Here is a 13,707-nt window from a genome sequence, read left to right as displayed (position 1 = left end):
AGAGGCTTCCGATGGGTTATATCAAACCTCTGCTCGTGATGATCCTGATGTAGCTGAAGGCTTAGTTCCCCCCTCTGAACATCCTTCGAGGGAGGAACTAAATCCAACGATCTCTCCTGCTGGTGATTCTCCCCCTCGGGGGAGTTCACTCACAGAGACTCCTCTTCGGAGGACTGCTGATGGTCAGCCCGCTGACCCCACGGCCCCCAGAGGGTGTATAAGGCGTAAAGCCCGCCTTCCTCTTCGCCGTCGATGCCTTCCTTCACCTCACAAGGGTGTTAGGAGGCGCCTCTTCGGTTCATCGTCACCGCAGTCTGCCGCAGAGGAACCTCGCCGTCGTTCTCCGACTCTCCCAGCTGCAACCCTGGACCTCTGCAGATCGTTCGCGATCTCCTTCGGTGTAAGGTCGTCCTTACAAAGGGCATGCCGACCTTCCACCCGTCAGACCTGCTGACCTGCCGTCGCCGTTCCTGGCTGCTGACGCGCTGTGGGCGCCAACGCATCCCGTTGTAAAACGGGCAACGGTCCCATCGGGGCATGAAGGGCGTATGCACAAGTTAGTGCATACGTCCCTTACGCGCCAGGTCTCCCCTGCGCGCCAACGATCACCTGCGCGCAAGTGCTCATCGGCAGAAGTTGTTCCTGTTAAAGCGCGCCAGCGCTTACCTGCGCGTCAGCGCTCTCCAGATCGCCAGCGCTCTACTGCGTGCCCTCATCCTGCTGCGCGCCATGCGCGCCTTCGTTCTCCTGCGCGCCATGTGCGCCTTTGTTCTCCTGCGCGCCATGTGCGCCTTTGTTCTCCTGCGCGCCAGCGCTCGCCTACGCGCCAATGATCTCCTGCGCGCCCACGATCTTTTGATCTGGGCGCAGTGGGGAAGTTAACTTCTTCCCCTGCTCGCCAGCGGTCACCAACGCGCCATCGGTCCCTGCCTGCGAGCCATTCTTCGCCAGCGCGCCCTCGCGCGCAGTCTCTGATGCGCGCCCATGCCCATCACCACTGCTAGATGTGCGCTCATGCGCGCCTGCGTGCAAGGGATGTGTCTCCTACGCGCGCGCCCAACGTTATCGTCCACACGGGCTCTTCGGCCGGGCCCTGCGCGCCCACGCGCGCGCGAACAGTTGCCTTCGCGCGCGTGAGCGCTTATTCATCCTTCAGCGCGCCCTCTGCCTTCTCCAGCCTGCGCTCCATCGCTCGCTCGCTCGCCCGCGCGCCAACATTCGCCCCATCGCACCAATGAGGGAAACCCCACCTCGCGCTGGAAAGTCTTCTCGGGTAGGGGTGGAGAAGAGCCTCCCACCATTGTTGTTGGAGTCCTGCATCCCTCCCAGGAGGGAGTCGAAGGACTCCAAGACTTTGCCGAAGTCATCTTCAAGGATTAGACCGGAGCCAGCCAAGCACTCAGAGATCGTCCACGAGTCCCCCCAAGAAGAGCCTTTGGGGACAGGAGACTTCGCTGCTAGCACTTCAGGAAGGGAGCTGCAGGTGTCAGACCATGTGTTCCGGCAGGTTCTGACCGTTATGAGGAATCTCAATGGTTTTGCGGATCCAGAGATTCCCTCTCGTGAGGGCAGACACACGGTCTTGGACCGAGTCTTTGGGACTCAAAAACCCTCAAAGGCCAGTGCGGCTTTGCCCTGGTCTCAAGGGGTTAAGAGTGCCAGAGACAAGGTCCAAGCCTAGCTCTACGAGCTTGCCTCCTCCAGCCTATCCAGCGCCGGCAACAAACTCCTCACACTTCCTCGTGTCCATCAGAGGAGGTACTTTGACATTGTTGAGGAGACCTGTTTAGCTCTTCCCCTAGACCACTCTTTGGAAGAGCTTACCAGGGGAGTCCCTCTAGAGAGACACTCCAACTGGCAGGTCGCGTTCTCGGCAACGGAGATCCTTAGCCAGGAGAAGGTAGCGAAGTGTGCCATGCAGGCAACTTCGTGGCTGGACATCTGGCTAGGGTCCCTAGGCATCCTGTTACATTCAGAGGACTTGTCCAAAGAAAGTACCATGAAGGCCATGGAGACTTTTTTACTCTCGGGCACTCGTACGATCGAGTTTCTAGCCCACCAAGTCTCGAACTTATGGGCTAATACCATCTTGAAACGTCGAGATGCGGTGTCTGAGAGATTCCATCAAAAGGTCCCCATTACCGAAATCAGCAGGCTCTGACATTCTTCCATTATGGGGAAGAACTTGTTCGAGCCTAAGGACGTGGAGCAGGCTCCTGAGAGGTGGAGGAAGTCCAACCAGGACTCTCTCCTACATAGGGCTCTAACATCAAAGCCCTATAAACCTCCATCACCCCAGCTACCAAGACCACGAAACCGGCAGCTACAGAGAAGATGACGGTGTCCAAGTGTCCAAGCCCTTTCCAGTCAAGGACAAGAAAGGCAAAAAGTCCTCCAGGGGAGGAAAGAATCCTAGAGGGAGTGGCCGAGGCTGCAAACGCTAGGATTGGCAGTCCCCCTGCATGTCCACCAGTGGGGGGATGCCTACAGAGTTGCGAGAACAGGTGGCAGCAACTCGGGGCCGATTCCTGGACGATTTCCGTAATCAGTCAAGGATATCGCGTCCCGTTCACAACATCTCTACCTCCCCTGACAGCGAATCCAGTGTCGTTGAGCTCCCTTGCCATGGGATCGGCAAGGGGGCAAGCCCATCGGGCAGAAGTCCAGACCATGTTGAAGAAGGGCGTTCTCCAAGAGGTCGTCGACGGGTCCCCAGGCTTCTTCAGTCGACTCTTTCTTGTAAAGAAGGCGTCTGGAGGCTGGAGACCAGTCATCGACCTCTCAGCTCTGAACAGGTTTGTCAAGCAAACTCCGTTCAGCATGGAGACCGCAGACACGGTCAGACTTGCAGTGAGACTACAAGACTTCATGTGTACACTGGACCTGAAGGACGCGTACTTCCAGATCCCAGTCCATCCGTCTTCAAGGAAGTACTTAAAATTCAGCCTAGATAACAAGGTGTACCAGTTCAAGGTGCTGTGTTTCGGTCTCTCCACAGCACCACAGGTTTTCACCAGTGTTCACCCTAATATCGTCGTTGGCACACAGGATCGGCATCCGTCTCCTCCGTTATCTGGACGACTGGCTGATCCTAGCAGACTTGGGAGTCAGCCCTTCTTTCGACACCGAGACAAGCTTCTGGGACTTTGCCAAGATCTGGGGATCATGGTAAATCTCGAGAAGTCCTCTCTGCTTCCCACTCAAAGACTGGTATATCTAGGCATGATCATAGACACTAATCTCCACAAAGCCTTCCCATCAGACGACAGGATAGCAAGGCTGAGGAGGGTTGCAAGTCCTTTCCTCAGACGGGAAGAACTTCCAGCCCAATCGTGGTTATGTCTCCTCGGTCACCTCTCATCCTTGGCCCGTCTAGTTCCCAACGGTCGCCTCAGGATGAGATCCCTCCAATGGCGACTCAAGTCCCGGTGGAATCAGGGTCACGATTCCCCGGACGTCATGATCCCTATGGGTCCTGCGGAACAGACGGACCTTTAGTGGTAGGTGACAGACGAGAACTTACGAAGGGGAGTAGATCTTCTCTTCCTCCCCCCGGATTTGATGCTGTTTTCGGACGCCTCAAAGAAAGGGTGGGGGCCCCACGTTCTGCAACACAGGACCTCAGGCCTGTGGTTAGAATCAGAAAAGTGCCTCCCTAAAAATCTGCTAGAAATGAAGGCCATATTCCTGGCCCTTCAACAGTTCCAACAATACCTGGTGGGTCACTCTGTGGTGGTGATGAGCGACAACACCACAGTAGTGGCTTACGTCAACAAGCAAGGAGGTACCTTTTCAAAGCAGCTATCCCATCTCACAGTAGAGATACTGAGATGGACCGAAGCCCACTCGATTCCACTATCGGCTCGCTTCATTCCAGGCAAGAGGAATGTGCTCGCCGACAGTCTGAGCAGAGCGTCTCAGATAGTGAGTACCGAGTGGTCTTTGGATCATCTAGTAGCCAACAAAGTCCTGACTTTTTGGGGTTCCCCAACTGTGGATCTGTTCGGTACAGCGCTGAACTTCAAGCTTCCGCTGTACTGCTCCCCAGTCCCGGATCCCAAAGGCGCTCTGGCAAGATGCCTTCCAACAACGGTGGGACAACATCGACGTATACGCCTTTCCCCCGTTCTGTCTGATGAGGAGGGTGCTCAACAAGACCAGAATATCGGTCAATCTTTCGATGACCCTTATAGCTCCGCTATGGCATCACGCGGAAGGGTTTCCGGACCTTCTGCAACTCCTAACGGAACTTCCGAGAGAACTCCCTCCACGACACAAGCTTCACAAACAACCACACGCCAACATCTTCCACAAAACCGTAGCGAAGCTACGACTTCACGCCTGGAGACTATCCAGCATCTCCTCGCTGAGAGAGGATTTTTGCAACAAGTTGCGAGCAGGATGTCTGGACACCTGCGAAGGTCATCCGCATCTGTCTACCAGGCAAAGTGGAGAGTCTTCTGCGGTTGGTGTCGTGGAAGGGGTATCTCTCCACTCAATTCCACTATTCCAGCAATAGCGAAGTTCTTCGTGTATTTGCGGGAAGAAATGCGCCTTTCAGTCTCGGCGGTGAAAGGCTATCGCTCAGCCTTAAGTCTAGCCTTCAGGCTCAAAGGATTGGACATTTCTTCCTCGCTGGAACTTTCCCTACTCATACGAAGGTATGAACTTACCTGCCCTCAGTCGGAAGTGAGACCTCCTCCATGGAACGTGGTTCGAGTTCTCAGGTCTCTTAAGAGACCTCCCTACGAACCATTACGCCAGGCTTCAGATCGCCACCTAACTTGGAAGACGGTGTTCCTACTAGTTTTGGCCTTGGCCAAGCGAGTCAGTTAACTTCATGGTCTCTCTTATGACTTCGCCCATTCAAGGGGATGGGGGAAGGTAACGTTCAGATTCGTCTCTGAGTTTATCGCTAAGACTCAGAATCCGGGAGTGCCGGACCCTCGGTTCGATTCCTTCCAGATTTTGAGTTCGTTCTGTAACTGATGACCCAGACCATCTCCTACTGTGTCCAGTAAGGAGTCTGAGGCTATATCTCAAAAGAACGGCTGCAGTTCGTCCCCAGGTGAATTTCCCTCGAGAGACTCTTCAGGGAATGTGGAAGTATCACCTTCCCCTAGTGAAGGTAATACTTCTTTACCTTGACTGATTATTGCTGTTCAGACCCACAACTATTTCTGGACCTAAGAAAGTTGTGGCCTCCCATGGGCATCTCTGTTGGCTTTTGCCAGACCTTCTTTGGCTTTCCTCTCTTTTTTTTTCCCTATCTCTCACTACACCTGTGGAAGCATTGGATGACATGGTACATATTGATTTGGTCTTGACTGCTATTGAAGAGGCCCCTGTTTGAACATTATGGTTGGCCCTCTAGACCTTGACTCCTAAGAAGGCTGGTAAGAAGCTTGTACGCTCCTCCTCATCTTCATCTGATCCTGCGAACGTTGCTACTTCTTCCCCGATATAGAAAAAGAAATCATTGAAGATCTGGAAGCCCGATCTACAGCAGTCTAGTGAGACTCAGACTGATCTTTCCTTGCTTATGCATGAGAGATGCAGTACAGTACTATGAACCAGCCCATGCTCTGTCTTGTACCAAACTGAGCATGTTCACTGTTGGTCTGGATGAAAGCCACCATCCTTCTCTCCGTTTCCATGGACCATTAAGATATATTTCTTTCTCTCGCTTCGTAAGGATACTTCGGTTCCCAAGCATATCCTTTTATGTGATTCTTAAAGCAAATGGAAGTTTCTTCAGGATATGAGGACTTTATTGCTCACAGCACTTGTTAAATCTCTACTCGACTCCCTACTGCTTGTAGGGTATTGTTGCAATTACCTGTTAAGAGAAAAAATAACAGATTATCATTTCTTTGTGGGAGCTTGAGGCTTAATAAACAAAATACTGTAACAATTAATAGGATGACAATTTTGAAAATGTGTTTTTTTAACATGCAAACAATTAGCAAAGTTTTTTTTTTCACACAAACCATTATTCATTGTAATAACACTGAGATTACCAAACAATTCTTCTTTGCCCAAAGGGTTAACTACTGCGCTGTAATTGTTCAGTTACTTTCCTCTTGGTAAGGGTAGAAGAAACTCTTCAACTATGGTAAGCAGCTCCTCTAGGAAAAGGATACTCCAAAATCAAACCATTATTCTCTAGTCTTGGGCAATGCCATAGCCTCTGTACCATGGCCTTCCACTGTCTTGAATTAGAGTTCTCTTGCTTGAGGGTACACTCTTGTATGCCGTTCTATCTTATCTCTCTACCTTCTGTTTTTTGTTTTTTTTTGTTTTAAGTTTTTATAGTTTATGTATGAAAAATCTAATTTAATGTTACTGTTCTTAGGATATTTTACTTTTATTTGTTATTTCTCTTATGGTTTATTTCTTTGTTCCTTTCCTCGCTGTACTATTTTTCCCCATTGGAGCCCTTGGACGTATAGCATCTTGCTTTTTCAACTAGTGTTATAGCTTAGCCTGTAATAATAATAATAATAATAATAATAATAATAATAATAATAATAATAATAATAACAGTGAAAGAAACAAGAATTATTCTTTTATGCCCACACATATGGTAAGTGTAGTTTACCAGTTGTTTAATTTTTTAGAACAAATACAAGGTTAGATGAATTAATTTATTGCTTGATTTTCTTTCAGGCTATTACTTCATTGAGTGGATCAGCAGAGAAAATAGATGCATGTAAGATTATACTTATTCTTCTTAAAGCCTCTGGTATCTTACCTGAGCTTCAGAAGACTTTTCTTTCTAAATTGCAAGCATCTCTACTGCAAAGCTTGGCAACTGCTGATTCTTCTGTAAGTTTAATTTTTATTGTTCACTATTAAAAACAGTATATAGTTACAGTACTTTCATTGGAAAAAAATTATATTACATCTTCAGAGCTGAAGTCTTGAGATATTTTGTAAAATGCTGTACAGTATAGGGATACTGTATTCCTTGAAAAATTCACTACTAATTTTGCTCATCCTGTAACACCAAAATATGCAAACCAAAATATGCAAAAATAAAGCTATAAAAAATGTATTGTTAGATGCTCAGTTTTTAATGAAAGAATGTGCATGTTTTGCTTAAAATGTAGAATTATTATTATTTCATACATTTAGTATAGGACTGTAATAGGGAATTGAATCAATATTTTATATTTTACTATGAAAGTTTAGCACAAGGAAATTCATTAACATCAAATTTTTAAAATATAGAATTTGTAACTTTTAGAAAAAAATATTAATGATGTAACTTTTTAACAGTGGGATTCTGCAGCGTATGAGTGCTTATACGAGTTAATCAAGCTTCTTCCAGGCCAGTGTTTGCCTCATAAGGTAAAGATATATTTTCCTTATTTTCATCTCTTGCATAAATTACTAATTGAATGCAATTTTTTTATATTTACCAAACATTTAAACATTAAGCATAAAACATACTTTTTTATAACTTCTAGTTCTATCCTACCATGAATGACAAATTTTGAATACAGTTGCTTTAAAAAATTCACCGTAATCCATATTTTTTTTTAATGTAAATACTATAGATTTTTTCCTATTTAGGAGATGATATCTAAGAGCTTGCTCTATGTAAGCTAAAATTGACTTTGTGTCCAGTATAATCACATTTCTTGTGTTTACTTGAATAGAACAAAGTGGATTTAATGCAATGTTTGATCTTTTCACATTAGCAGATAAAGAAACCAATAAATTGATTTCTGTGGCAGATATCCAACTTAGCAGCAAGTTCATGGAGTTTCTGTCAATTTTCTCCTACATGAAATACAAACTACTGTCCTTTGAATTGGGAGATATATTCATTGCTGTCTGGAACGAGTGTTGAAATAATTTTAAAAGGTAGTTTAAACAATAGGTAGTAAGTGTAAGTGTAGGGGGAGTGGCCACGCCCCTCCACCTATCGGAAGAGACGTGCCTTGTTTTCGGCCTCATCCGAGTAATGATGTATTATTTTTTTCTATTAAGAAGTGAATGCGGACTATTGTTTATTGGTTTGACCCCTTGACTACAAGGTTGTGGATCCCCCTCAGTAGCTGCATATGAACTTTGTCACCATCTTGTATATAGTAAATGCATACTGTACTTACTCTATGATAACCATGTTTACTTGGCTTACTGCTGATTACAGAATAAATTTTTATAAAAGTTTATTTTTGTTCCTGCACAAAGACAAACCTTCCACTATTTATATCGGGTATATTGTTTTCAGCAAAGCTGAAGTAGCCATGATTATTTTCAGTGAGGGATAACTACCTCTCATGCTAGTTAGCAGGTGAGAGGGGTAGCTGGCTACCTTGCTCACTCACACCCTGGGTTGAGTAACTACTTTGCTTTCTTGGCTCAGTAGAGACGGACATATTGACTGCGCTCTTCCGATTTTGACTGGCTTTGATTATTTCAAGTTAATTCTGTTTTTTTTCTTTTTTGTTATTTATATGAAAATATTCACGCATGTTTTTATATATAATTTTTATTACAGTGCTCTTTGTGTGACAGTATATTACTGTATAGCGGTCTCGCCGCAAGGGAGTTGTCAATGAGTTGATTCTACTACTCCCTTACTTGCCGCCCTACCTCTTACGTGGATGGCCGGCAGTTCCTCATGGGCTGTGGTACAGTACACCTTTTCCATTCACGGATTAGATATCACTCCCTATTAGTTTCTTCACTTCTCAAGTTAAATTTATTAACTTGTTATTTAACTTTTTCAGTAGTTTTATGATTTGTATTCATCGTAACTTTTATTGCTCCTTAGACAGCAATACCGTTCTTCGTCACTCAGCTAACACATCTGACTTGGAAAGTATATCCGGTCTTTCCTGTGGAATCGACTGCTCCGGTCTATTTGGTGTTCTGGTGGCAGCTCGTGAGCTGCTTGCTGGTTATGAGGTAGCACTCGATGCCGACCTTCAACTTGAACAAGGCTTGTTGAAGGAAAGCAGAGAGCACTATCAGGAGGTATGCCACCAAGGGGTGGAGAACTTTCCCTTTCAAGGGAGATTTAACCTCCCCGGGTGTTAGGGTGCTCCCCCTTCCTCAGCTGTTTAGCAACCTTTCCTCTTTTGGGGAGGATTGCTGACAGCTCAGTGAAGATTAGCAGCTGCTATCTCATCGCCGAAGACTGTGCTTCTCCCCCTTGAGCTGGGGGAAAGTAAAGTCCTAGGCAAGGTCTTATTTCGGGAGAATTCTCTCTTGTCTGCGAGAGAGATTGTTCAGTATCCAACACATGATATACGTCTACGTATTTTCCCATTGGGCTAGAGGAAAACTAGTTTTAGGCTATGTCCTCCTTTGGGAAAACATTCCTCTCATTCACGAGCGAAAGCTTGTTCAGCTTTTTGTGACGAGGCAGACTTCCTCTCTGGAGGTTCCTGTGCGACGTTCCCCTTTGGGGGTCTGGCAGGAGTAGTAGTTTCAGACCCCTCTTCTCCCTGGACCTTCTCCTTCCCCTATGATAGGAGACTCCTTTTTGTCGCAGTCGCTGCGGCCTGTCGGTCTGACCTTGGTCGCGTGGCTGATGCTGAAGATGTTGCATATCCTCCAGGGATGGTAGGAGAGCAAGTCCTAGTAGTGTTCCTCCTCCAGGGGAACATCTATCGTTCGCTTGTGATTATCGGTCTCTTTACACTTCTCCCCCAAGGGCGGGGGTAGTACGTTGTCCTAAGCGGTGTTCTCCTTTGGGAGAACAAACCTCCCCCACTGGGAGGAAGCTCTCGAGCTTGAAGAGTCTTCTCCTCGGAAGGTTTCTGCGAGATGTTCCCATTTGTGGGTTCTTCGTGTGGAGGAGTTTTTTATTTTTTTGACCCTCGCCATCCAGGGCGTGCCTCTCCCCGAGGGGTAGGCGAGGACTTTTTGAGCCTTTCGGGGTCTCGTGACCATGTGCCTGACCATGTGCCTTCGGGCTCTCGTTGCGTAGAGGTTTCGGGCTCTCACAACCCGGGACTCTCGGGTCCCTGTCTCGTTAGTCATTAGGCTTGCTGGACACTGAGTCTTCAGGCTATGGTTATGTTGAACCTTCGGGCTATTGTAACTTTGGACCTCCCGGTCCTCATCACCTTGAGCTTTTAGGCTCTCGTGACACCGAACATTCTGGTTCAGGTTATGCGGGGCCTTCCGGCTGTTGTAACATGGAACCTTCGGGTCCTCGTCGTGTTGAGCCTTCGGGTTCTCCTGACGGTCACACATTGGGCTTGCGTGGTTGGGAGCCTTCGGGCTCAAATTGCGGGGAGTATGTGAGCTCTCGCATCCAGGGACTTTCGGGTTCCCGTCACGCTGAACCTTCAGGTTCTCGTGGCACCGGGGGACCTTTGGGTCATCGTCGTGTTGAGCTTTCAGGGTATCTTGATGGTCATGCATTGGGCTTGTGTGGCCTCGGGCCTTCAGGCTCTCGCAACCCCTGATCTTCGGGTCCTCGTCTCATTATGTCCTTAGGCTTGTAGGATACTGAGACACTGATCCTTCTGGTTCAGGTAACGTGGAGCCTTCCAGCTCTCGTAATCTGGGACCTTTGGATTACAATTGCTTGAGCTCTTGGGTTCTTACAGCTCCGGTTGTGTTCAATGGGCTCTCGTCACCGCCGTTATGCTGAGTCTGTTAACTCACATAACAGATAATCTTTGGATTTTTGTCGCATGAATCCTGTGGGTTCACACTACCGTTGCCTGAGGGATTCCATCTCCCTCCAGGTAATGATGACGTAGTTCCTTCGGGTTCTCGGCATCCATTACAAGGTTCACACGACACATTGCCTGAGAAATTCCATCTCTTTCCCGGCAGCGATGACGTAGTTCCTTCTGGTTCTCATATGGCAAGATACCTGAGAGTTTCTATCTCCCTCCAGGTATCGATAACAAATTTCTTTCGGGTTCTTGTCACGATGATCCCTTAGGGTCACGTGAAATGGATTCATGATCTACATTAGCTCCTCCCCCTAAGTTTCGTCCTCTTGCTCTTACTCGGTCTCCTGCCGAGTCGTGTGAGCCTACGGTTTTTTGTGACCTATGTCCCGCTGAGCTTTTGGGCTTTTGTGTCGCGTGTCACGTGGAGCCTTTGGTCTCTTGTGTCGCTTGTCACGTGGAGCCTTTGGTCTCTTGTGCCACCTGTTACGTTGAGCCTTTGGTCTCTTGTGCCACCTGTTACGTTGAGCCTTTGGTCTCTTGTGCCACCTGTTACGTTGAGCCTTTGGTCTCTTGTGCCACCTGTTACGTTGAGCCTTCAGGCTCTCCTAACCCCGTAGTCATTGGTCTCCTGTTGTTTGTAGCCTTCAGGCTCTTGCAACCCCGATCACGCCGAGTCTTCGAGTTCTCGTGACTGGTGTTACGCTGAGCCGTTTGGCTCTCGTAACCCTTATCAAGCCTTTTGGCTCATGTAACCCTTGTCGAGCCTTTTGGCTAACATAACATGGAATTTCCTAACTCTTGTCACATGACTGGTGTCACGCTGAGCCTCCCAGCTTGCGTAACCCTCTTAGACCTTCAGGTCTTTGTTTCGTGGATCCAATGGGATCGTGTGACAAGGTTCTCGACCAATTTTTGAAGTTCCCTTTATATAGAACCTCTGGGTTCTCATCGAGCTAAATCTCTTGGTTCACACGACCCAGCGCTCACTCTAACAGCTCTGTGGTTGAAACCCCCTACTGGCTGGGCCATCCAGCTATGCTCATTCCCCTGCTGCGTCACGCGGCAGAATAGCGTCGCGTGAGGGTGCAGAGTAGCATGACTTGTAATGTCACTGTACACTCCCAGCAGATTGCTATGCGACAGCTAGGCTGGTCTCGCCAGCTTCGCTCCTTTTGTTTTTGAATGAACTACCGTCACCTTCCCCCACCCCTCCTACTACTTGTGGTTGGGGTAGATGGGGGCACGTGATCGTCTCTTGCCATCGAGAAACCCTCAACTGCCATGACGGAAGCCAGCAGAAAGAATTTTTACATTTCAGTTCAATTTCTTCTGGCAGGTCTTGCCTGCATTAGATGGTAGTTTTGTCGCTAGCGAGAAAACATTTGATGGCAACGCTGTATGGGGAAGCGGTCGATGACGACTTAATGTATGGTCTTGTTGAACAAACCCTCACATACAAGACTACACCCTTTTTAGGAAACTCTCATTCCTGAGAAGTTTTATTTAACTTCTATAGGCATTTGTTAAAACTTCATGAAGGCTGTAAGAACTTTCTACAAAACCTTAAGGTTAATGCCACAAACACAATAGGCGTTTGTAAAAACTTCATAAAGGCCGTAAGAACTCCTTTCTACAAAACCTTAAAGTTATTGCCACAAACACGGTTTTTACTGATTGTTTAAGTCGGCTGCATGTTGTCATAGTACCCCTGGGCACAGCAACCTTTTGTTTATTTTACCCTTACAGGGTTATTGTCGCAAGCATTTAGTCCCAATGCAGCAGTGTTAGCTTATGTTTTCGAACAATAGCAACAATGTGGTCATCTTTTCATTACTTTTATGAATGTCACAAACCCGCCCACAAGGGAGCCAGACAACTTTGTGTAGGAATGTTGGCAAGCCCCTCCCATAAGGAGGATAGGCAAACCAAAGGAGAAATGATCGCTAAAATAACTATATATTTTGTTTATGGGCATATGTGCTCACATTTAAAAAAATACTACAGCTAGGTGACAGTAAAATTTTCCTAGAGCAATAATGTTGTGATTCGTCGCACATACATTATTCCCGCAACTGGATTCGTTTTCAAAAGTTTACCACGGAGGCAAAAGTTACGCATGTGGTACCCCAGGCAAGCAGATTCTTATGTGTGCAAGTGATCTTTCTGCAAACAAGGGCTATAGACCATATTACCATTAGAACTACATTCTAATTAGCTGTAATGCCTATATCCCTTATGGGAAACCAGGTTATACATTACTTGTCTACCTTTCCATAACCAGACATACTGTATATACGATCTGCCTTCATAGGAACTTCCTTCCTTTCTTTCCGGTCGAATGTCTTAGTTTTCTTAGAAATACTTGGACCGAAAACTTCTCGTACACGTATCTGTTCTCTGGAAGGGAACGTTCAATACTTATGCCAGTTTTACTGATCAGAGACATAAAAATTACAAACTTTTTACATCTTTTTAAGAAGGAGAAATCCTGGTTAAAAATGTTTTCAACATTCTCCAACCGAGTTCTGGACACAACTATAATTCGGGCTACTCCCATATGCTTGTCCTGCTCACGGGTCTCTTACTGGTCTGTAGGTACACGTATGCACATATTACCCGTCCAACAATAGATTGAAGATAAGTCTCAATCTTATCCTTTGGGAGTACAGTAGTTGGTCGCGTTCGGTAGTTACTGACCCGTCTCTAGTCCAGAAGGCGATCTCTAAGGAGACTCACTGGATCTCTAAGGAGACTCGCTGTAATAACATAAACAGTACTGGTACCTGGTTTAACAATTTGTATCATTCTTACTCGACTACCTCCCCCCCCCAGATTGGTGGCAGTTGTAGGGATGACAGGATCCCCCCTTTCATAGCAGAAGCGTGCAATCAGTGGCATGACTTGACATTATTTCGAGATGTTTTTTTTGCTACGCAATCTCCCGACCCCTCGAGACGAATGGCAGATGGTGGGTGTCAGATGAGAACCTCCGCAAAGAGGGCAATCTTCTTATCCCCCCTTTGGAACTGATGCTCTCTTTGGATGCATCAAATGA

The 13,707-nt window shown here is 47.0% G+C and overlaps 1 protein-coding gene across 1 annotated transcript in view; it reads left to right on the top strand.

Annotated features, from left to right (window-relative positions):
- The window catches only part of LOC137654559 (proline-, glutamic acid- and leucine-rich protein 1-like), a 120,721-nt gene that overhangs the window by 21,365 nt on the left and 85,649 nt on the right, over window positions 1–13,707 (top strand). The window contains exons 4-5 of the mRNA XM_068388289.1: window positions 6,670–6,828; window positions 7,282–7,353. Of these exons, the coding sequence (XP_068244390.1) occupies window positions 6,670–6,828; window positions 7,282–7,353 (231 nt within the window). The remainder of the gene's footprint in view (window positions 1–6,669; window positions 6,829–7,281; window positions 7,354–13,707) is intronic.

This window comes from Palaemon carinicauda, chromosome 15 (assembly GCF_036898095.1).
Source record: "Palaemon carinicauda isolate YSFRI2023 chromosome 15, ASM3689809v2, whole genome shotgun sequence".
Taxonomy (NCBI): Eukaryota; Metazoa; Arthropoda; class Malacostraca; order Decapoda; family Palaemonidae; genus Palaemon; species Palaemon carinicauda.
This window is presented reverse-complemented; position numbering and strand designations above follow the sequence as displayed.